Genomic DNA, 23,695 nt, shown 5'->3' with positions numbered 1-23,695 from the left:
CTATTATCTGACTAAATAGATTAAATAGTAATCAACTCTCCATCATGACTGATGCTCTCAGTCCTTATCGAAGACTCACAATTTGTCAAACTCCAGAGAGTAAGTGTTTGTGGAGTACTCAGCCATAAACAGGACATCTACATCACACCTTTCCAATGCTCAGGGAACATCCTCCCAAAAAGAGGACAGAAAAACTGTAAGAGTCAGAGATCATATAGCACTACTACAAAATGGTGTTTTCTCAACATGACAAGACCATGGCACCCATGGGCACATAGCAGTTGATGATCAAAATTTCAGCATTTCCATCCAGGAAGGCCTCACCCACACCTGCGGTATCTATTGAGAGATGATGGCTGCTAGGAAAATCGAAAATCAGTTTCCTTTAGGAATGGAGTCCTTGTTAGGCTGACCATTCTCCAGTGAATGGTGCTATACACACTTGTATAAGAACAGCACTAATTGGACTCCTGAGTTATTAAAAAAGAAAAGACATGAGGTTGGGAGGGAGTCATTAGGAGGAGAATCTGCATTGGAAGGGGGATATTTAGAAACTGAGTAAGATCAAAATGCTTAATTCAGTAAACATCTCTAATTTTAGAATGCCTATAATTGTTTGTATATATGAAATTCACAATGAATAAATTTATGTATATATGCCATTGAAGATTCATACACATGTGGTCTGGGAAGGACCTTGTTGAGTATGTGCACATGCACACGTGTGGAAACCAAAAGTGAAAGCTGGAGTTACAGGCATCTGCCGGACAACCAGCTTGTTACTGGAGTCTGGATCCTAGCTCTTGCCCTGGGACTGCACAAAAAGCATTCTTAACAAGTGAGCCATGTGTCTCTATTTCCAAGATAGATGTTTCAATACAAAAGGAGTACCCAAATATGGACAAACTACGTCTCTATGTTACACCCAGCTTCTATAAGCTTCTACAAGTATCCATACAGATCTGTCCACAACACTGCCTCCCTAAATAAATTTCTGAAATAGGTTCAGTCGTTTGGTTAGAGTACTGTTAGGAGGACTATACCAGTGAACTCAGTTTATGCTCTTCTATAACAGGAGTAAGAGATTCTAATTCTAACCTTAATCTCACATCACAAATAGAGCCAGAGAGATGGTTCCTTGTAAGAATGCTTGCTGCCAAACATGTAACCTGGGTTTCATCCCTGAGTCACACAACAAAGGAGAAAACAACTCTTACAAGTTGTCTTTTGACTTCCAAATGTGTTCTGTGGCATGCCCATATACACCCACACATACATGATAAATGTAGTTTAATGCTTTAAATAATCACAAAAAGAAGCATATTAATTCAGTAAACATCTGTAATTTTAGAATGCCTATAATCCCAGTATGCATGAACTAAGACATCAATGTTCTACACTGCAGGTTAGCTTGAGGTATATAACAAGATCCTTGCTCAAGAAAAACACATTTTCAAATACATCATTAAAGGAACTCAAGTCAGTAATTATAGGTGTAAACTTCAGAAATGCTCAAGTAAATCAAGTAAAGTACATGGAACTGTGAGGATATGTGTTAAACACAGTGTACACTTGCTCTCATCGCCACACCTTCACACTGAGCCAGGCGTGCCCAAGTTTTCTGTGTACATGTGTGTTGCCAGGGAGAGTTCATAGCCTTACCTGGAAGTCAAGCCCTCTACAACTCAAACACATCCCTGGTCCTTCCAAAAGCACTTCTTTTTGTTTTTGTTTTTGTTCTTTTCGAGACAGGGTTTCTCTGTGTAGCCTTGGCTGTCCTGGAACTCACTCTGTAGACCAGGCTGGCCAAAAGCATTTCTAATAATTTTTTAGCATTCTTATCTACTGAGCCAACTTTCCAGCCCCTCAATAAAGTGGGTATGGTTTTGTTTTGTTATTTATGAAGCTAAGTGCTTGAAGCTAGCCACGCACCAGAGTTGACATGTTGCAGGCAGAGGGTATGCATTCAAATGAGGCGCTTGGCTGACTGGCTGAGGCTGACTATTCAAGTGAGTTCTAGTCTCCCATCATATTTCCTCTCTACATCTGCTTGGCTTAAAATATTTAAGGATCTCTTTCAAGCTTCTTTCTATGCACATACATAAACAGATCTATAAAAATGTTTCTTCTTTAAAGTTACAATCTACCTTTCCCTGTCAGAGTCCTAATTCCCAATGTTACAACTGTCCTGTGACAAATGCAGGACAGTAAAAGTACCTGATCCTCTATGGGCATGACCAATATGCCCCCAACTTTGAGTAAGATCTTCATGTAGTTTTCGTGGTCTTTCTGGACTCCAGCTCCACAGTAAATTCGATCATACTGATGACTGTCAGAAGCTATCTGAAGGCAATTACCCACCACAAATGCGGGTTCACAGAATTCAAATCTATGTGGAAAAACAAACATTTTAATTGGTTTAAACAAAACATTGGTTCCTTAACAAATCCCCATAATCCTGTCTTTGAAAAGGCAAGGCTACCAAAATTAATTTTAAGAATAAAACATAATTAGGAAATCTTATTTAAAAATAAGTGAAATTTAACACTGATCAAGTACTTTTTTTTTTTTTTTAATCTATGATATAGCATACAAAGCATTAACCTATTTTGGGCCATATTAAACTTTACTAGAAGTGAAGCATAGAAGTAAATATAATGAAAGTTCATCAAACCACAATTTTGAGAAGCTTTTTTAACTTCAACTTTGGCCCCTATGATTTTCTTAAGTGACACAAAAGGAGATATGGTTTCAAGATTCTTCAAACTAAATCATAATGCTGGTTCCTGGTAATATTATACATCAACAGACTACTCTATATAGACTTCAGTGTTATTTCTTAAATTCTGTCAATAAAGTAAAAAATAGACTATTATGCAAACTAAAACTGAAACCTCAATGCAAATACAATTCTTTTCACCCCTTAGACCTTAGATTCAAGCTGGGCTCAAACTCCTTGAAGTACCCGTGCTTCAGCTTCTTTTAATGCTTCAATTACAGTATGAACCACCGTTCCCAACCACATCCAATCTTTTAAAACTAATTCTTAATTTTTGTAATAATAAAATCATAGAGCAGGATTAAGCCACTATTACAAATGAAATAATTTATAGTAAAAGCTTGGCATACACTGAAGGATGACCAAATGATTTCAATCAGAATCAACTTTACTTCAGAAAACATATCCTTTGATAATTAATAGTGAGCTTACTATATATTAGTTCTCATTAAAATTCACTAAAGCTTAGATACATCAGTGAACATACATTTAAGGAATCTACCAGTCTTGTGCCTTGTCCGTCATTCCCTACTGTCTTTGTAGATGGGGGTAAAGGAAAACAGCAAGGGATGGAAGAGCTAGGAGGTGGAGTTAAGAAAAGTACACACTGTACTCTCAACTTCATACTTTCACAGTGAGCCAGGCATGTTAATTAATTTTTTAACTGTAAACTCTATCTCACTGCTTATATTTTTCAGAATTCCCTTCCATCATTTTGGTCTCATGCAGAGAATACGGGGATACTATGTTCTGGATGAACTATGGCTGCTGGCTCCTTTAAAGAAACTGTACTTTAATTTGCTCATCAAGTACAGCAATGCTTTGACACTGACATCTTTAAAGGAAGAAATGGTAGGAGGCAACAAATTCATGAGAAAATTAATCCCTCAAAGGGATTAATTCACATGTCCAAGGGGTGGGTTAGGAATCACAGAGCAAAACAGTTGTTACAAAGCAAGAGCACCTCAAAATTCTTATATAGTATTCCCAAATATGTGCTCATCATGAGATGCTGTCTGTCATTTCTGATTGTATTCTGTTATGACAACACAAACCAACTTCCAAGTACTACTACAAGCTGTGTAAACGTCTCTGAAGCTAGACTGAATTACTTCTCTCTGATTCCATGTGAGAACCATGAAGAGTTATTCCTGTGTCTGTGTGTGCTGTTCCTTTGCCCCAAATGGCCCTCACTGGCCACCTTTAATTAATGAATGTCTACTATACTTTCAAGTTACACTTAAGATATCAGCTTCACAATGAAATCTTAGCCTTTAAAAGTATTAGGTTACCCACATTAGGGATATTTAATTTCTCTCAGAGACAAGACTACCCAACCTCTAATTGTTTAAAATAGGGTCAAAATGTAATTTCATTTTAGATTTATATGTCTTATTAGTATATGTATATACAAAGAAGGTCCCACCAGATAGCTTGTGGATTGTATCATGGGTATTCTGAATTTTTGGCTAATATCTACTTTTCATTGAGTATATACCACGTATGTCCTTTTGGGGCTGTGTTACCTCACTCAGGATGATATTTTCTAGTTCCATTCATTTGCCTGCAAAATTCATGATGTTCTCCTCTGTAATAGCTGAATGTAAAGTATTTTGCCTGTATATATAATATGAATCACATATGTGCCAGACAGGGCATTTGCATCCCCTAGAACTGGAATTGCAGATGGCTCTGGGCTATCACGTGAGTGTTGGGAATCAATCCTGGGCACTCTGCAAGAGCAACAAATTCCCTAAACCAGTGACTCATTGCTCCAGCTCCAAAATGTAATTTTTTGACTTTAAGTAATCATACTGTGAATCACATAGTTTTTTTTTATTAAATTTATGTTAAGTGCTCTTTTTAAAGTTATTCTAAGAAAGTTCTATCTGAAAATCTTCATCCTTTCATTCACATCCACAGAATCTTTTAAAAATTCAAAAGACTTTGAAATAGTAAAGTTCTTTTACAAATCTATTAAATAGCTAAAACCCAGGGCAGCTTGCAGAACTAATATCTAAGAAAACACCATTAGAATTGAGCAACTTATAATTAAAACCACAGAACGTTATTCAAGAATTGTGTGCCTGGTTTTAAAAATGTATGCCTCTGCACAAGCTCCTCCAAAAGCAGTTCCTGTTAGTCTAGCCAGGCACCCCCGGGCTAACTTCAGCTATGGGTACTCACTGCAAACACAAGCAAATGGACAAGTGTAACTTTCTTATGGCAGTATAATTTATAATTGTGATAAGTGCTTTAGCATTTATAGGGAAGGAATATGACTCCTTAAGAATGAACGTGAGAGGAAACAGACAGACCTGGAAATCAGAGGCTTCCATGAAGTTAAAAGCTTTGATCTGGAAGTTCTAGAGCCATACTATCCAAGATGACAGCCATTTATCACTGACACCGAGCCCTTAAAATGTGGCTACTCCAATGCAAGTTTATGTATGTATAAAATTCACATAAATTTTCAAAAACTTTGTACAAAAAGTAAGCTATTTAAATAATAGTTTTACATTGCATACCACTAGACAATGTTTACATAGTTACAAAGGACAAAATATTACACAACTGGCCATCTGCTTGTCTTAGGCAGACAGGTGGTACAAGAACTTTCTCCTTAAAATACTGTTTTCTCTTTGGAATATTTTCCTGCTCTTTGGTTGTCTTTTGTTTGGTTGGTTGGTTTGGTTTGTTTCTGTCATTTCTGAGTATGTCTAAATTTAACTGTATCTCTAACATCTATTACAACCACCCTCTCCCAATGCATTTATTCAATTAAGGAAAACATATAAGAAATACATATGCTTTATATTAGTACCTTTTCTAACTACCAACTTTGAATAAGAACTCAAATTATAAAGTAAATATGATGATCACAAAACTTAAGCTCTAAGCCGGGTATGGTGGAACACGCCTTTAATCCCAGTACTTGGGAAGCAGAGNCAGGCGGATTTCTGAGTTCAAGGCCAGCCTGGTCTACAGAGTGAGTTCCAGGACAGCCAGGGCTATACAGAGAAACCCTGTCTCAAAAAACCAAAAACCAAAACCAAAACCAAAAACCAAAACATTTAAGCTCTAAAGAGAGATTTGCCTAAATAGCATTGGAAATGTAAATGAAATAAATACCTAATAAACAAAACAAAACAAAAAGAGATTTGCCTAGAAATAAAGTTCCCGTGAATGTATGAGTCCACTGCACTCTACAGTGTCCACTGCAGTCTACAGTGATGCTGTAGTTCAGATCATGGTGCTAGCTGGGAAAGGCCCATTGCACTCAAAAGGGATATAGTGGTTCACAGATCATGATGCTGACTGATAACTGCAACACTGTACATACATTATGTCAACATGTGGAAAAGAAAAAAAAAAAAATCACACTAACTCTTGCCTTTAATATCATATAACTGAATATCTAAAAGCATTGCTCATTATTCTAGAAATAACCTGAATTTTTTCTCTTCTAATTTCCAATGTCCACTGATAGAAATGAAACAGACTTCTAATTCACTTATTTACTATACTTTAACACACTAATTTCCTTAGAGAGAACACTTAAATTTGGGAGCCTACTAGAATTAGGAGATATGGTAAGATGGCTCAGAGGCTAAAAGCACCTGCGCACAAGCCTGATGACCTGGGTTCAGACCTCGGCACTACATGGTAGAGGATGCAAACTGACACTGCAAGTTGTTCTTGCCCAAGTCCACGCCACACCCAAAACAAAATAAATAAAATATAATAAGAAAAATAAATTTAAATCCCAAAAGTACCGTACTATTTCCATGAATAAAAATGAGACATATCTAAAACTGTGAGAAAATGTTGGTAATAAAAAACAAAATGATTTGTAAGCCAAATATACAAGTGGCTACCAATGCATAACAGTGTTAAATAAATTTAAAAAAAAAAAACAACAGAAATGTCTCCCCAAAGTATCTCCCACTCAAGCATTCTTTATTATACTTAATTATTATATTTAATATTTGCTACCTGTAATAAAAGTTCACAAAGAAAAAAGTTAAGAAAAAACTAAAGTTGCATATTGTTAGCATTTTAAAGTTTTACATATAGACAGAGAGTAACTTTTTGAACAAAAGTTAACCTTCAGTTGCTTCTGTGTAGCATACGCGGATTCTGTGGAGAGTCAGAACCACCTCAGTAATGTCACAATACCTTTACAACAGCATTCATGAACTAAATTCATACCAATCAGCTGGAGAATGACAGATTCCACTGCTGGCCTTTTTCTCAAAAATCGTATGAATTAAAATATACCCTTGTTAAATGTTGGCACATATTTATAGATATGTTTATTAATATGATTGACAAAAATAACTAAATAATTGAATCAAGACATAGATGGTGGCTGTTAGCAGTGTTATAGTATTAACCAGGTATAACTCCTATTGATTCTTCCAAGAGTAGAAACAAACAATTCTTAGTTGTTGACTATTCCAAAAGCTGTGCCACACCTAAATTTCTTAAAACGTACAAATGCAAAGTACACTTTAAACCTTAACAACAATTTCTGTGTAATCTAGAAGACTAAGCAATAAACTGTCCAGGACTTTTGTGTATAAAATAGCACTATGGGTACTGATAAATTATACATGTAGTTCAGGTTAGAATATAAAGGGAAGGGAAATGCAAATCCCATCTTTTCATACACATGAAACCTGAGAAATGTAACAAATCTACCAAAATGATAGACAAGTATATGTATGCAGTTATATTTAAGAATGGTTCAGGTGTTCTTTCTCTGGTTTTTAGGTTAAAATTAGATGCTTGCTAAAATGTTGTACTTAAGTTAAAATAGGCAGATACTTTTTTATTTTTAGAAAAATTCCCAAACTGAATCTCCTAAATAAAGTCACTTTCCTGAGTCACACTACTAAACATTAAAGTTATCTGGGGGGGGGGGGGGGGAGTCTTAAAGCCTTTGAAATGTCCACGAATGTATTCCTCTGAGGCTTATTATGAACAAACCTGAAAATACAATGACTATTTTGAGATTCCCACACAGGGACACACTTCACTTGCTCTTACTAAGCTGTGCACTGAAAATAATTTATGGCAGAGTGCAAAATATATAGACATCTTGGCTGAGAACATAAACACTTGCCCAAAGGAAGACCATGATTCCAATCACTTACCTTAGCAGTGGTTTTCTTTAGAGGTGCATGCTGGATTATCTTCTTCTTCAGATGGACAGATGNTTTCATTCACAGCAGGGACCTTGCCAACTTGCCCATATAATTCTTTTGAAAAGCAGCTAGGAGATCAGGGTGACCTAGCCTTGCCCTGTAGCTTCCCTCTTAGACGGATAGTCTAGGTCTAGGAGCTGACTGAGAGTAGAAAAAACAACATTCCCCTTCAATACACTGTGAAGTTGGGGCCAGCAATTGCGCACCTAATTTATTAGATGCCAGAGGACAATGTCATTGAAATTGTAGACAATTATTCCAGTGGAATAAAGGAATTTCAAAGACCTGGGGAAGAGTCCTACCTTCTCATATCTTACCCGAAACAAACTGACAAATGAAATCACAAAATCTTTTTCTTAAAACATTTCATTAAAATACAGTTTGAGTCTTAAATGACTACTTTGTTAAAAATAAGACACTTTAAAAATGTCTGCTAGGCTAAACGCAAGTCTTGATCTTGAAATATATCATTCAAATACCTTATAATCAATAACTAAACTGTTGAATTAAAATTAGAAAACAAAGACTTTACCTTTTCAAGTGTTTTCCCTTCCAACTGCATCAGACTCATCTAGGACAACCCAGGAATTATTTGAAGCAAAGTGTTGAAAGTATATAAAGTGCTTTTGTTTGTTTGCACTGAATAAACAAACTCATATTACTGAGGCACTATAGAAACCTACATTATTGAAGCAGTCACTAAGTGTTTTATAGAAAACCTGACAGCTAAGTCATTTAAAGCCATTATATTATTCCCTGCACAGATGTTAATATATATAATTGATAGTTCTCTATTTTTAAGGATTCTCTGTCCCAAACAATATGACTTTTTGTCACATTAAAATTTATCTAGGGCTGGTGAGATGGCTCAGTGGGTAAGAGCACCCGACTGCTCTTCCGAAGGTCCAGAGTTCAAATCCCAGCAACCACATGGTGGCTCACAACCATCCGTAACAAGATCTGGCGCCCTCTTCTGGAGTGTCTGAAGACAGCTACAGTGTACTTACATATAATAAATAAATATTATCTTTAAAAAAAAAATTATCTAACAAGGTCTGTGGTTCATCCCTACAACCCCATCACTGTAGAACCTGAGGTGGAGGGTCAGAAGTTTGAAGTTGATTTGAGCAATTTAACAAGTCCCTGTCACAAAAAGGGGAGGGGGACATGGAAAATTAAGAAAGAAATGAACAATTTTGAGACGGGGTTTGACTCTGAAGCCTAGGCTAGCTTGAAACACTCAGTGACACTCCTGCCTCAATCTCCCAAGTGCTGGGATTGCTGGTATGTCTTATCATGATCAGTTCAAAACCATATTTTAAAGATGCTGACAATGTAATTTAGTGTTAGAATGATCCAGCATGTGTAAAGCCTTGAGTTTTAATCCTCAGTACCACTGGGAGTAAAAGGAAAAAAAAACTGCTTACAACTTGCAATATTTGTATAAAATTATTTCTGGACACTATTAGTATAGCAAAATACACAAACATCTGAAGAGTACTGAGAAATACTGAGGATAATGAACCAGTCACAACAGCAAAATGATTTCAATACAATTCTCTTTAAAACGAATGACATAATAAATACTCCAGTGATAAAACTGAATACAGAAGTACTTAATTTTCAAGTACAAATCACTGTAAAAAGTAAACCTTTAATAAACTGTAAGTAAAACCAGGATACTAATTATTGCTCTATGTCAGTTATATCTTTTGAAAACTACCAAAGGTAAAGAATGTACTGTTTTTCACCTGATGAAGCTAAGCAGTCCTCTCTTAGTTGACTGTGCCAGTGTGTTTAGGATTAGTGGTATTGCCTGATTCTTATCTGAAGGAAATACATGAGTCACATAAAAGTGCCACTTTACATTTTGTAGCTAAAGCTTAAAGTGGATAGGCTATAGTTCATTGGAGCAGCTCAATTCTAGGACAAACAAAGTAAAAAAAAAAAAAAATCAATCAATTTTAACTGACAAGAATCTAAGAGAGTGGCTCCTAATCTTCTTTTTAATACAGGTCATCATGTTATGGTGACCCCCAACCATAAAATTATTTTCTTTGCTTCTTTGTAATTGTTTTGCTACTGTTTTGAATCGTAGCACTGATATCTAATATGCAACTTATGAAAGGGTTGTTTAATCCCCAAAGGGGTTGTGACCCACAAGTTCAGAACTACTGGTCTAAGACAAAAGATTTTCTCATCAGATCCCACACTACATTTTTCATTAATTATGACTCATTTATGTGCCCAATTATATAGTAATAACAGTACATTCTATGTAGGATAAAGATACAGATTTGAAAAGCATTTCTAAAATCTTCTCTTGTCATCTGGAGAAAACATATGCGCTCTAATGACATTATAGAACATAATGGAGTAGGAGTCCAAAGAGTCAAATACGCACAATATGTATTTTAAAAATGCATATTGCATAGCTATAAATAAGTGTTTTACTAGTGACAAGCTCTTTCATTAGGTCAAAGTTTACAATTTAATCTTTTTTAACTACAGTAATCACCCAAGTATTCACACCAGGACAGGTGGATTTTGTTTATGTATTTTGTTTATGTATTTTGTTTATGTATTTTGTTTACTGATTTGAGGGTAATCTGATTCCCCCATCTTCCTCCTCCTTTTGTTGACTAAATCTAGAAGGCATGAGGTATTTGTGCTCACAGATAAGCACTCAGGAAGGAATGTTAGCACACAGGATTGTCTCTTCAAAGAAGAGATGTATACCTGTTTTCAGCCAGGAAAACTGGACGTAGGTGTATCTATCTGTAGAGCCAGGCCTCACCTGACTCCACAAAAGTTTTACATTTATCTCAGTCATTCTTCCTAGATCCTTATCTTGAACATTGTTTCTTAGTCAATAGAGCCCATCTTTATGGAAAAGGTCACATGTAATTTGTAAAGAGGTTCAAGGTAAGCATGTCTTAAGCTTTGTTGTACACGTGGGATAGAGTTAATTATCATCAGGAATCTATTTTCCCCCATAATTGTCCTGTGCTTAAACATGCCTAAAATAAACTGTTCAGTGTCAGATTCTAGAGGTTGAAGCAACCCCGGCTACTGAGTCCTGCTGAAGTGGATTTCCTTCTTGCCTCCTGTGAACCATTACTGCCTAGCCATCGTGCTTGCAGAGAGCCCCTCAACTAAGCACCTAATCTTACAACAGCAACAACAGCAGCAACAACAACAACCTCAACAAATAAGGCCCCAATACCAATCTAGATCAGAGTGAACTTTTAAAAAATGGTCTCTGAGGGCTGTCAAATGAACTTTGGCTCAGTGGGTAAAGTTGCTTACTACCCAATCTGACAACCAGAGCTTGATCCCCAGGACCAACATAATGGAAGGTAAGAATCAACTCCTGGAAGTAGATGCAATAAAAATATTGTGTCATATATGGAGATTATTAGAGGTCAATAAATTGGCAACAGCAGGGTAAAGCTACTAAAACATGCCAAAAGAATGGAGCCATCTTTTCCTGCAGAGGCAAAACCACTGACTCTACCTTCAGAGACCATTGAGCCCAGGAATCCTTAAAATTTATCTAGTTATTTGTATTTATGAAAACCTTTGTAAAAAGACCAGTTCAAAAGGAATGAATAATAAGCAATCATTCATTCAAGCTTCCCAGATCCAATTACAATAAACTGAGGAGCTGCTCTGAGCTATGTATCTGTTCATGCAGAACTAACATAAACCAATGGACATATATTAAGGACACTTTTACTCAAAGAACAAATACAATTTAAGACACAAGACCCAAATTTGTACACCAAACACACACACACGTATTTCTACATTATATATTAGATACTCTAACACTGGTTAGTTAATAGATCTCTCACCCTCTCTTGTATGAGAACTCATCCTGATTCTAGCACATATAAGTAAGAAAACCTTCAAAGTGCACCTTAAAACACATACAACTCATCAACACTACTGAATTCTAGACATGATAAGATATCAACACAAATTTTAATGACCCTCTTTCCTTGATCTCTATTTTTATACACATATCCACATATCCATAACTGTATTAAATATGAAACTGTTTACAAAAGAAACTTCTTACATTTTGCAAATGTTCTAATTTTTTAATTGAAAGAAAGTAAGAATATCTTAAGATTAAAAAAACTTAAAGAATCATCAAGATACAAGTATGACAGAAAGAAAAAAATATATCCTCTAACTGGTTACCAAAACCAAATTATGTAATAAAAAATAAAAAAGTAGCCAAATGAACTTTGATAACATAACTTTATACCAGTTGCTATTTTATGTAAAATGAAACAATTTCCTAGTACTACTCTTTGTATACAAGAATAAGATTAAATTCAATATAAGATATTGAACAATAAGTAGTATTTCGTACCTGTTATGATTAGTTTGTTAACTTGACACAAGCTAGGGTCTTCTGGGAAAGAGGAAACATGAGAAAAAAAAATGTTTCCATCATACTGGCCTGTAGTCAAGTCTGTGGAGGGTACTTTATTGATTTATGATTGATGTGGGAGGGCCCAGACTACTACTACTGTGGACAATGCTATTCGCTGGAGGTCCTAGGTTGCAATAAGAAAGAAGGCTGAGGGCTGGCGAGATGGCTCAGCAGGTAAGAGCACTGACTGCTCTTCTGGAGGTCCTGAGTTCAAATCTCAGCAACCACATGGTGGCTCACAACCACCTATAATGAGATCTGATGCCCTCTTCTGGCTGGCCTTTAGAAAGCTACTGTGTACTTATGTATAACAATAAATAAATCTAGAAAGAAAGGAAAGGAAAGGAAAGGAAAGGAAAGGAAAGGAAAGGAAAGGAAAGGAAAGGAAAGGAAAGGAAAGGAAAGGAAAGGAAGCAGGCAGGCAGGCAGAGAAAGCCACAGGGAACAAGTTAGTAAGAAGCCGCCTTTGTGGCCTTTCCTTCAGTTCCTTACCCAGGTTCCTGCTTTTGAGGTCCTGCTGTGATTACCTTCAGTGATGGACATTAAGCTATAAAAAGAAATATATCCTTTCCTTCCCAGAATGCTTTTGGTCACAGTGTTTATCACAATAATAGAAACCTGACTACAATACCACCTGCTAAGAAGTAAAATAAAATTGATCCATCTTCTTTAGAATGGATTAACATAAAAATGATTCAAAAATAAGCTGTAAAACTTCAGCAACTATGATAAATACCTGGTTAATGATTTTAAGTAGAACAGCAAAAACATTCAACGTCATAGATTATTTTTCGCCAAATGCTATGGGTCATTTTAGGAATTATTTTTAAAAACTGTAAAACAGTATTCAAAAAAACAAACAGAAAAATTTTGATCATTTTTCAATTATGTGAAAACATTTGTTTTTTTTTTTTTGAGACATAAAGAGAAAAAAAGGGCTGAGGAGGTATACCAGGGGTTGCCTGTCATGTTCATGAGGACTGGAGTTTGTATCCCCCAGAAACATGTAAAAAGCCTGGCATGGTAGCACACACTTGGCTGAGTTGATGAGCTTCAACTTCAGTGAGGGACCCTGTCTAAAACATACAGACAGATGAAGAGTGATCAAGAAAAGAGATTCCTGGCCATCAATCTCTGGTCTCCACATATACACACGTGTGTGCACACCTTTATGTCCACACTCACATGAGTGAGCACAGACACACACACCATTAAATAAATAACAAATTAGATATCTAAATAGCCTTCAAACTTATTTGTTGTACTATACACAAAATGAAAATCACTGAAATCATAGCTTTCTTCACTGTTACCCAAACCACATCTCAGCAACAAACCTGAACATATTTGCCTTAGTGACTCAAGTCTTCCTTAAGTCTGTTGAATAAGGATCAGAAATTGAACCTTCATATATCAACAGATGAAATGTACTCACGACTCATATGTAACAGACCTTATCAGAGATTTTTAAGCCTTTAATATTACTTTTATACTTTTTAAGTTAAAATATATTCAAAAATTTCTTATGGGCAGTTAAGCTTCAATATTAAAACATGTTTTACAGAAAATCAAACAATTAAAAAAACCCAATAACTAAAAATTAATCTTGCCCATATCTCAAAACTTAGCAACCACATTAGTCATTAGAGAGGAAAAAAATGATGAAGACAAAAACAGATGCTAAAGTTTAATATCAATTTCTTATTAAATAACTTGAGCGAATAACTTTGATTTCTGTTAAACGTGTTTCTATTTTGGAATAAATGCAGTAAGCAATTGAAAATAACTGAGAGTATAAATTAGGTGTTAATTACTCCTAAAGAAAAGTTATTCTGGGGCTGGAAAGACTTCCAGTGCCCACATGGCACCTCTCAAATTGTCTATAACTCCAGTGCAAGGAATCAGATGCCCTCTCCTGAACTCTGTAGCCACTAGACATGTATGTGGCTGTACTCACATGTATGTAGGCAAAACACTCATACAAGTAAAATAAATCTACCAAAGAGAAAAGTTGTTCAACAGATCGATAATTTACCTGTCCAACTTAAATCTATTTTGTATATTATAGACAAAAATAACCTGAGCGTCTCAACTCCCTCAATCCTGCCTGAAGTGCTTAATGATCCAGCTACAATCTGTTGCACAAAGCCTCTGCTAGACTACTGCAGGAGCTGAGGCAGTGCTGTGGGGCTCAGTTTTGTTGCCTTCAACCAGTCCAAGCGTTTTTCACACTAGGATAGATACGAACTCACAAAAGAGAAAACCAAAAGAATGCAAGGGCATCTGGAGAAGGAAGAGAGCAAAAAAGCAGAAAAGGAAGATACTCAAATACATTCTGGAACTCTCCTCTATGTCTGTGCTCTTGAGATGAAACCTTGGGTAGTGGCCCAGATCCCCCTACAGTTTTTCCCACTGGCATTTACAGCCAGAGCTAGGGATAAGTGAGAGGCCCCTGCTAAAAAGCCAAGCCTGAAGTCTGGGTGAGTTTTTACATTGAAACCTTGTTGTATGGTAACGGTGTTGTATGCCTATGCTTCTGATCCCTTTAAAGGCTTTGTCTATTGGAAACTACAATGCGCTATACAGAAATAGGTTACACTACAGCCCTACATACAGTAGGCTATTTCAAGTCATAGGAGTTATTTCAAATTCAACCAAAAGAGCCCTTGTTCCACAAAACTGTCAAGGCGGAATTTCAACGTGATTATACCCCAAATCTTCACTTTTGCTGCTAGCCAAGGATCAACACCTATGCAATACATCTTGGAAAAAGAAACCTGGGTAGAAGTAAACAATTCTATAAAACATTTCCCAGACACAACCCCACATGACACATACAAATGTATTTATACAGTAATTTCTACTAAATTTATTATGGAGTAAGAAGGACCTCTGTATGCTGGCATATAAGTTATAGACAAACAGAAGACAGACTTAAAACTACCATCCAAAAGGCCAAAACCAGGTACAGAGAAGTACTGTGAGCACAAACATCTTGTTTTCTATCCAAAAGTTTGACATTTAATAAGTAAAAGATCAGTAATCACGTATATATCTACAATTTAATAAAAAATTACATGGTGTTTCTTACTGTATAGCAGGGATTGCTACTATATTCATTTAGCCAGGATTAGTGATCTGATACTGTTTAAGAATAGGCATACAATACATATTCATTAATTGGTTTCACACCCAAACTACAGGTATAAATACTTACTTATCAAAGCTATCACTATTTTTGATGAAGCTCTCCAGTTTTTCCTTGGCATACTCCACCACATCTGAATGAAGTTCAATCCCATGATTTATTCCAAAAGGACCTGTAATTAATTATATAAGCATTTTTACAAAAATACTAATGATATGCCCAAGAACTCTAATTTCTGTGCAATTATGTATCAACAGCATTAAAAAGGGGCAAGAAATATGCAAACGGCTACCACCTGGATTTTACAGTGGAATGGAAACCTGTTTACAGCACCTATTTTCTATGAAGAGGAAGAAGTGAGCACAAATGTAAAAATAGATTAAAGCTAAAATCTACACACATCCAAAGACAGGTTTTTTGGCAAGTCGCTATGGTCAAAATGATCGCATATCCCCAAGTTTACGGTGCAGTGGTGTTGCTTTGTCGTTCTGACATTAGAACCAGACTGTGCCCTAGTCAGCACTCTGCACCTCCAGCCTTCTGTTACTAACTTGCTTACTCAGACTGGCCTTCAAGTCACTATGCAGTCCAAGCTAGTCTCTAACGTGTGGGTTTCCTGCCTCAGCTTCCTGAATAGCAAGAGGAAATATGCATTGCCCATACCCAACTGAGGTGTCTTTACCATAGCAGGTTCACTTTATTCAAAGTCTGGTGGTTCTCAGAAGTGCAGTTAAGAGTTCCAGTTAACTTCATGCTTTTCACACCATACTTTTTTTTACACAAGATGATGGCTGGAAAGACCTTGCATTAAAAGGGCTGGGGGAGAGAGCTTACTCAGTGCATGACTGCAGTTGACAATCAAGCTCTCTTCATCATCTAAAATGGAACCCAATGGGTTTTGTGCTCTACATTCTTTTACTGTAATCTGTATGGCTTCCTATGAAGGTTGTGTTTTCTTATTCTCGTTTTGGAGAGAGAGTTTCTCTATATAGCCCCCACTTTCCCTGAGTCTCCTGCCTCTGCCTCTGGAGTGCTGGGATTATAAAGATGTGTGCTACCATGCCGAGTTCATTAATTTTCCTTACAGAATCTGTAACTGAAAGAGTTCTCTAGCGTCTGTCACAATACATTATCAGTCTTATCTTTATTAACCACTTTAAGAAAAAGTCAGCAGGGTGTAGTGGTGCACGCCTTTAATCCCAGCACTCCAGAGGCAGAGGCAGGCGGATTTCTGAGTTTGAGGCCAGCCTGGTCTACAGAGTGAGTTCCAGGACAGCCAGGGCTACAGAGAAACCCTGTCTTGAAAAAAAACAAAAACAAAAAAAGCCAAAAACAAAAAAAGCCAAAAAAAAAAATCAACTACAAATGAGCAAATTTAGATATTCAAATAGTACAAAAATTATTCGATACTTGCATTATTAGATACTTGCGGTCACTGTCCGACTAACCTGAAATACTGTTTTTACAAGTGAGCAAGCGGAGGCAATCTAAGCACTTGCTTTCTGTTTCCTTACGGATACACTGGTTAGCACTTTATCTGAAAACAGAAACCTCAGTTCAACATTCCTTAATATCCCTAATACTAAAAACCGGAAAAATTGAAGATTCATTTAAAAACTAAACCCTCCTCCCAAAATTAGATGTAAAACTTTAGTTTCCAAAGGAGTTAATATATGTGGGAGAAGTTAAGCCTAAAAGCGCTCGGAAGGAAGTCAGATAGGTGAGGGGGTAATAAATATGACTGACATATATTCTAGACAATAAAAGACTTGTCCAACCTCTTAATAAAATAATCATATAAAAATATATAATAAAGTATAACAAAATAATAATGAAAGTATTTGGTTTAAAGCTTGTTCGAGTTAAAGCTGCACTGTAGACAGTCACCTATACTTGAAGCTGGGGAATAGAAAATGTGGGCTCGTCTTCCTCTACCTTTAAATCTGCAGTTGTCAGGAGATGAAATTGTTTTAAAGTAGTCTTAACTTTGTTCTCCTGGTCTTTTTACAGGTATAGGAGGGCACATCCAGTTACTTTTATTTCAAGTACCATTTAAAGTTAAAATTAAAAAGTTAATATCAAACTGCTATTGCTTAGTAATAAACAGTAAGAAAATCGTTCCACCAAATTCATCTAAGTTTGCTTCTACCTTCTATGCTCCATTAAGATAAAATCTGAGAAACTTGTACTTCCATTATCCACTAAGAATTTAGTAATGCTTTTCCAACATTTTATACAAAAAGTAAGACATGAACAAAAATATTGCTGGCATTCTATATTTCTGGTAAAACAAATTCAAAAGCTCTGAATCTGAAACCAAAGGTTCCCATTCCTATGTCACGCTGCCTAATCTACACAAGAGCAGGTCAAGAGGACACAGACAGGCTGATCCTTAAAGATGCGTCCATCACTGTCTGAAAGCAAGTTAGCAACTTTTAGACATTAAGTCGATATTTCAGAAAGTGTCTTTAATTACTTATTTTATTTTTTTAGGTTATAATTACATTATTTCCCCCTTCCCTTCCTATCCCTCCAAATCCTTCCATTCTCCTGAATTTCAAACTCATGGCTATATATGTATAGTACATATGCATATATATATATATATATATATATATAGTACATATATATATTCCTAAATGCATAAAAACAACCTTCTCAGTTTATATAATGTTACTTGTATGTATGTTTTTAGTGCTGACCATTTGGTATTGGATAACCAATTGGTGTGCTCTTCCCTGAGGAAGACTATTTCTCCCACTCTCAGCATTCTTAAGGAAAAGTTTGTATTTATATTTTATTTTTATTTTATATGCACTGTTGCTTTGTATGTCTGTGTGATCCCTAGGAGCTAGAGTTATAGACAGTAGTGAGATAACATGTAGTGTTAGGAATTGAACACGGCTCCTCAGGAAGAGCAGCAAGTGTTCTTAACTACTTAGCCATCTCTCCAGACCCACCTTAATGAAATCTCCTAATGTTTTCTCACCTAACTTGTTTCTCATATCATATTAATACAAGACAGTTAATAATTTCAAGAGCAGAGGGTGGTGGTCCAGGTGTAAGCCCAGCACTCAGCAGACTGAAGCAACAAGTCAAGCTGGAAGCCTCAACCCCATAGCAAACCTGACACAACATTTTTCCTCAGTAACATATTAAGAACTATTTTCACACACAATATACTCTATTCATAGCTTATACAAATATTTGTTTAAAAATGAAATTGTTTACTTTTAAAGCAACAAAGAAGCCTGTCTTTGTCACTTAATAATCAAGAAGTTATTAACATTTAAAAGATAAAAATATATTAACATAAAGCAGAATTTATGGACAGGAGAGGCTGCCAGCAACTAAGAGCATGTGCTGCTCCTGCAGGTTCAGTTCCCAGCACCCATGCTGAGCAGCTCCAACATCTGTAACTCAAGCTCCAAGATCTGACACCTCTGGCCCCACAGGCACCTGCATTCTTATACACATACTCAAATGCGCACACACACACACACACACACACACACACACTTAAAAACAATAATGGTAAAAAAAAATATATAGAAATGAAATAGCAATGTTACTATAGTAACAGAATGTGTTCTCAACTAGAACACATCAAGTTGTCATTAATACAGGACAGTGCTGATAGTTAAAACTCAGAAATAGCACCACAGGAAAATAAGACACAGGAAACTATGAAAGTATACCAGTCGCTTCTGAAAACAGACACCAGAAGGTCTACAGTAGGAAATACATCTCGGCATTATACACTGTAAAAATGTGTTTTGCTCATAAGCTTGCAGAACCCATCAATCAAAAACTAACAAACTAGAGCTGCAAAGATGGTGAATAGTGAGTCTCATGCAAGTGTAGAAAACCAATTCTGAATCCTCAGAACCCACGTAAATCCAGGCTCCTTGACTGGCACGTGTAACTACAGACTGAAGGCAGAGTGAGAACCCCCAAAGCTCACAGGCCAACTAGTCTGGCTATGCAGCAATGAACAACAGAGAAATCCCGTCTCAAACAAGGTGCAATGATGAGGACTGAAAGTGACGATGTCCTCCTACCTTTACAAGTATGCCATGGCATGCATGTGCCCTGCCCACATCACACCTCCACACAAAATGTTAAAGCCACACATGGGTTTAACAATGTCACCTTCAGCTACATAGTCTAGCCAAGGCCAACATGGGTTACATGAGACCCTATCACAGGAAAAAAGAAATGCATTGTTTAATTTTAAAGCAATATAGAAGTATATCTTTAGCAGTTAATCAAGAAGTCATTAACATTGGAGTAAATTTAAACGATAAAATATATTAATAAAAGGCAAAATTCATGGACAGGAGAGGCAGTCAGCAGGTAAAAGCATGTGCTGCTATTTTAGAGGATCCAGAGAGAGGATAAAAAGGAAAAAAAAAGAAAACAAAAACAAAACTATGAACATTTAGATTTTTAAAGATATATTATCATATATATCAAAAACAGTACAAGTTGGCAATGAAAAAAAAAAAAAAAAAAACTACTCCAGAGGAAATGTAAATGTGACTTTGTATTCAATACAATCCAATGTTAATTATTCACATACACCAAGGCAGATTTTTATGAAATAATAAGGGCTTCATTTCGATATACAATTATAAAGACAAATTACTAACACGTGATACAACACTTAACAGTTAACTTTTTAAAGAGAAAATAGGAACAGAATCAGTGTGTTAAATAAATAAGAGGGGGCTAGAGAGACGGCTCAGCAGTTAAGAGCACTGACTGCTCTTCCAGAGGTCTTGAGTTCAATTCCCAGCAACCACATGGTGGCTCACAACCATCTGTAATGGGATCTGGTGCCCTCTTCTGGTGTGTCTGAAGTCAGTGACAGTGAACTCACATACATGAATGAAATAAATATATAAACAGATGAAAAAATAAATAAATAAAACAAATAAGAGTTACTACAAAATATGTAGGTATTCTATGTATTAGAAATCATCTTTAAGACTGCCTTAAGCTCAGTTATGATAAATAACAAAAATAACAAAATTCTAATATAATAAACCTGAAGACTATCTTCTTTTAACAATTGTTCCTAGCTCTAACCAGTTTACATATTCATTAGTTCCTCGATAATTAAAGTGTACGTGTAAAGGTCAATAATTACTAGGCAAAATACAGTAACTATTTTCTATTTACAGCAGCGTCACTTTGATGTGATATCCCACAGTTGGGGCAATGTAATGTGGGTACACAGACACCTATCGGGCAGCCATCAAGGAAACCCAAGAGCTTTCCACTACACAAATGAAGCATATTCTGCTGTGGACATTTTTTTAGAGCTAACTCACAAAACACAACCCAGACAAAAGGACTAACATTTAGCTGGAAAAACTGAAGGGAGGAAGTGATCAGATGTACAATTTTATTTGAGAACATTAAGGCAGAACTGTCTGCTTGCTCTTCCCTGTGGAACAACCTAGGGTTAAGTGACTGATCCTGAGGATCAGCCACTGCTTACTTAAAAGTACTTCATTTGCTCTAACGTGTAAGACAAGTACGAGAGCAGCAGAATTATGATGCAGCCCCAGTCCCACTTACAGACCAGGTTAGGGAACAACGCTAGAAGAACAACGCTAAAGCCTATAGAAGTAGTTCTCCGCCATGATGGCAGCACGTCAGTAACCTGGAAACTTAAGTAGGACAAACTGGACCTGTTTAAAGCTATCATGCCTGGGTCCTACTGCAGATAGGTCAAAGGCAATCCCTCGGGGGCGTGGCCTAGTCAGGCTAAAGTAATAACACACAACCAGGCCTCTGATGCATAAATATACCTCCTCATTTTTATACATAGTCCAATCTGATTATCTAATGCACACACACACACACACACACACACACACACACACACACACACACGGGTCTATGCAACGCTGCCTGACCTGTACTGACTGCCATTTGGGTTGGTCTTGACTTCTCAGCAGTCTTTTTGTCTCAGGAGAGCATTATAGGCATGTATCATCATGCCCAGTGTAGTCTGAGTGATTCTTAGCGTTTTGGACCATTCAAATCCCTGTTTTCATTTGAAAAGTAATACCAACAGTTAACAAATATTAATATAAGAAATCATTTGCCTAACCCTAATATTTACCACAAGGGGGAGTACATGAACTGGTTATTTGGTTTTTATGATACCAATATAAAGTCAATGACATTAAACTATATATATTAAAATACCTTTTAACAAATTATATTCATTACTAGTAACTATAATTATATAAGATAAGACTTTAGGAAGTATAAGTAAACTTGTAGACTGTGACAGGTAAAAGAAATGAATTATAGATAGTATAATATGTCAAAGCACATGTCAGAGCCAGGTTTAGTGACAAATGTATTTAATTCCAGCACCTGGGAGGTGAAAGCAGGAGGAACAGGAGTTCAAGATCATTTTGGGCTACACATGTAAGCTCAAAGTCAGCCTAAACTACATGGGCTATATCCCTGCCAATAAAACAAAACATGGATAGGTGTGTGGGATTGTCACAGTTCCTCACATTCTACCTAACACTGATTAAAGGCAACTACTGTCCAACTTTTCCTAAGCCTCGCCATGTAATAGTTTATTCTGAAAATGAGAAATTTTTCTCTCTTCTAGGTTTGGCAAAGTCTCATAAAAAAAAAAAAATCCTAGATTTTGCCAGTAACACCTTACAAGGCACCTGACCCTTCTAAATCTATGTAGGTAACTACTAGTTCCTTTTTACTTCATTTTCACTTCTTATATATATGGGTTCTTGAGATAGTGCCTCATGAGTTTTTGTTATTGGCTTGAGACGGTCTCATTGTAGTTCAGGCTAGCTTTAAACTCTTGAACTTGCTATGTAATTAAGGATTTTCTTAAAGTCATGATTCTCCAGCTTTCAAAAAAATTTACATAGCTACAGATCTTGATCCAACAAAATTAATTTCCCCCAAATTCATTTTCATTGGCTTTTTCCCACTTCTTCTGAGTTAGGGTCTTACTTTGTGGCTCAGGCTAGCCTTGAACTTCAAGCCTCTTGTTCTGTACTGAGATTACTACAATGCTGCCTACCTCAATTTTACTGCAGGCATCCAGGTCCAGAAATGACTAACTCATGCTGAAATGTGAATTTATTGAGCAGAATGAAGAAGTACTAATAGGAAAAGTGCTATGATTCTCTATTAGGTATTTTCAGCAGCTGATAAGGGTCTAATGCAAATACTTCACAGAAGTATGATAAAGGAAAGAAATTGCAAATTTATATCAAAACTACTATCAGGCAACTAGTAAATCTTACAAATATACTAGATTAAAAACAAATTTAATAGAAAAATCTTCAGACTGATTACATACTTCCTTTCTCTCTGTAAGACAACATTTCTTCTTGTCTCAGGCCTACTTTCATCCCTATTAGATCACATAAATATTATGTTTTAAAGAATCAAGGTGCCCTCAGGGTTTTACATTACAGTGGAAGTGGGATGGTCGTTGGATTAAATGCAAGAAGAAAAAGGAAAGCTGTTTCAAAGCATGCCTTCTGATATGCTGAGGATTTAAACTCTGGAAGTGAGTTTGTTGCCTTCTCCACAGCAGGAGACTAAAAAGGCTGATATTCAAGTCTTTACCTTGCATAGTTCAGAAGAAAACTGCACTTTCACCAAGAAAGGGAACATGGGACAAAGAGAATATAGTGAAATTTTTGTATTGTATGGAAAAGAATTGAGGGAAGGATTGAGTTCAGGACAGGGTAATTTCCTATGTATCCTGAAGAAATAGTATGTGAGCACATTTGTAAGGCTAAAGACTGAGTACTCTCCGAATTCCGTGTCTAGACATGGGTCAGTTAACCCTGAGGTTCTGGAAATTCATGGATTCTATAACATTCGATGGAACTGAAACCAAAACAAAACAAAAGAGAGATCCATTCTTCAATATAGGCTAAAGACAAAGGTTTGTTGTTGTTGCTGTTATTTAAGTGAACAAGTCATTTACAAAAAGACAATACAAGGAGATCTGGAAATTAGATACCCAAGGAAAGGGGAGTAATGCTACGAAACACTGACTTCGGGTACACACAGCAGCTGTAAATGCCTGTGCAAGA

The 23,695-nt window shown here is 36.3% G+C and overlaps 1 protein-coding gene across 2 annotated transcripts in view; it reads right to left on the bottom strand.

Annotated features, from left to right (window-relative positions):
• The window catches only part of LOC110310769 (protein-L-isoaspartate O-methyltransferase domain-containing protein 1), a 78,900-nt gene that overhangs the window by 5,994 nt on the left and 49,211 nt on the right, over positions 1 to 23,695 (bottom strand). For both annotated transcript variants that reach the window (XM_029474587.1, XM_029474584.1), the window contains 2 exons: positions 15,654 to 15,756; positions 2,218 to 2,389 (listed from right to left, as the gene is read on the bottom strand). In XM_029474587.1, the coding sequence (XP_029330447.1) occupies positions 2,218 to 2,271 (54 nt within the window). In that variant the 5' untranslated portion in view covers positions 2,272 to 2,389; positions 15,654 to 15,756. The remainder of the gene's footprint in view (positions 1 to 2,217; positions 2,390 to 15,653; positions 15,757 to 23,695) is intronic.

The sequence above is a fragment of the Mus caroli genome, chromosome 1 (assembly GCF_900094665.2).
Source record: "Mus caroli chromosome 1, CAROLI_EIJ_v1.1, whole genome shotgun sequence".
Lineage (NCBI taxonomy): Eukaryota > Metazoa > Chordata > Mammalia > Rodentia > Muridae > Mus > Mus caroli.
The sequence above is the reverse complement of the archived record's forward strand: the minus strand, read 5'-3'. Positions and strand labels throughout refer to the sequence as shown.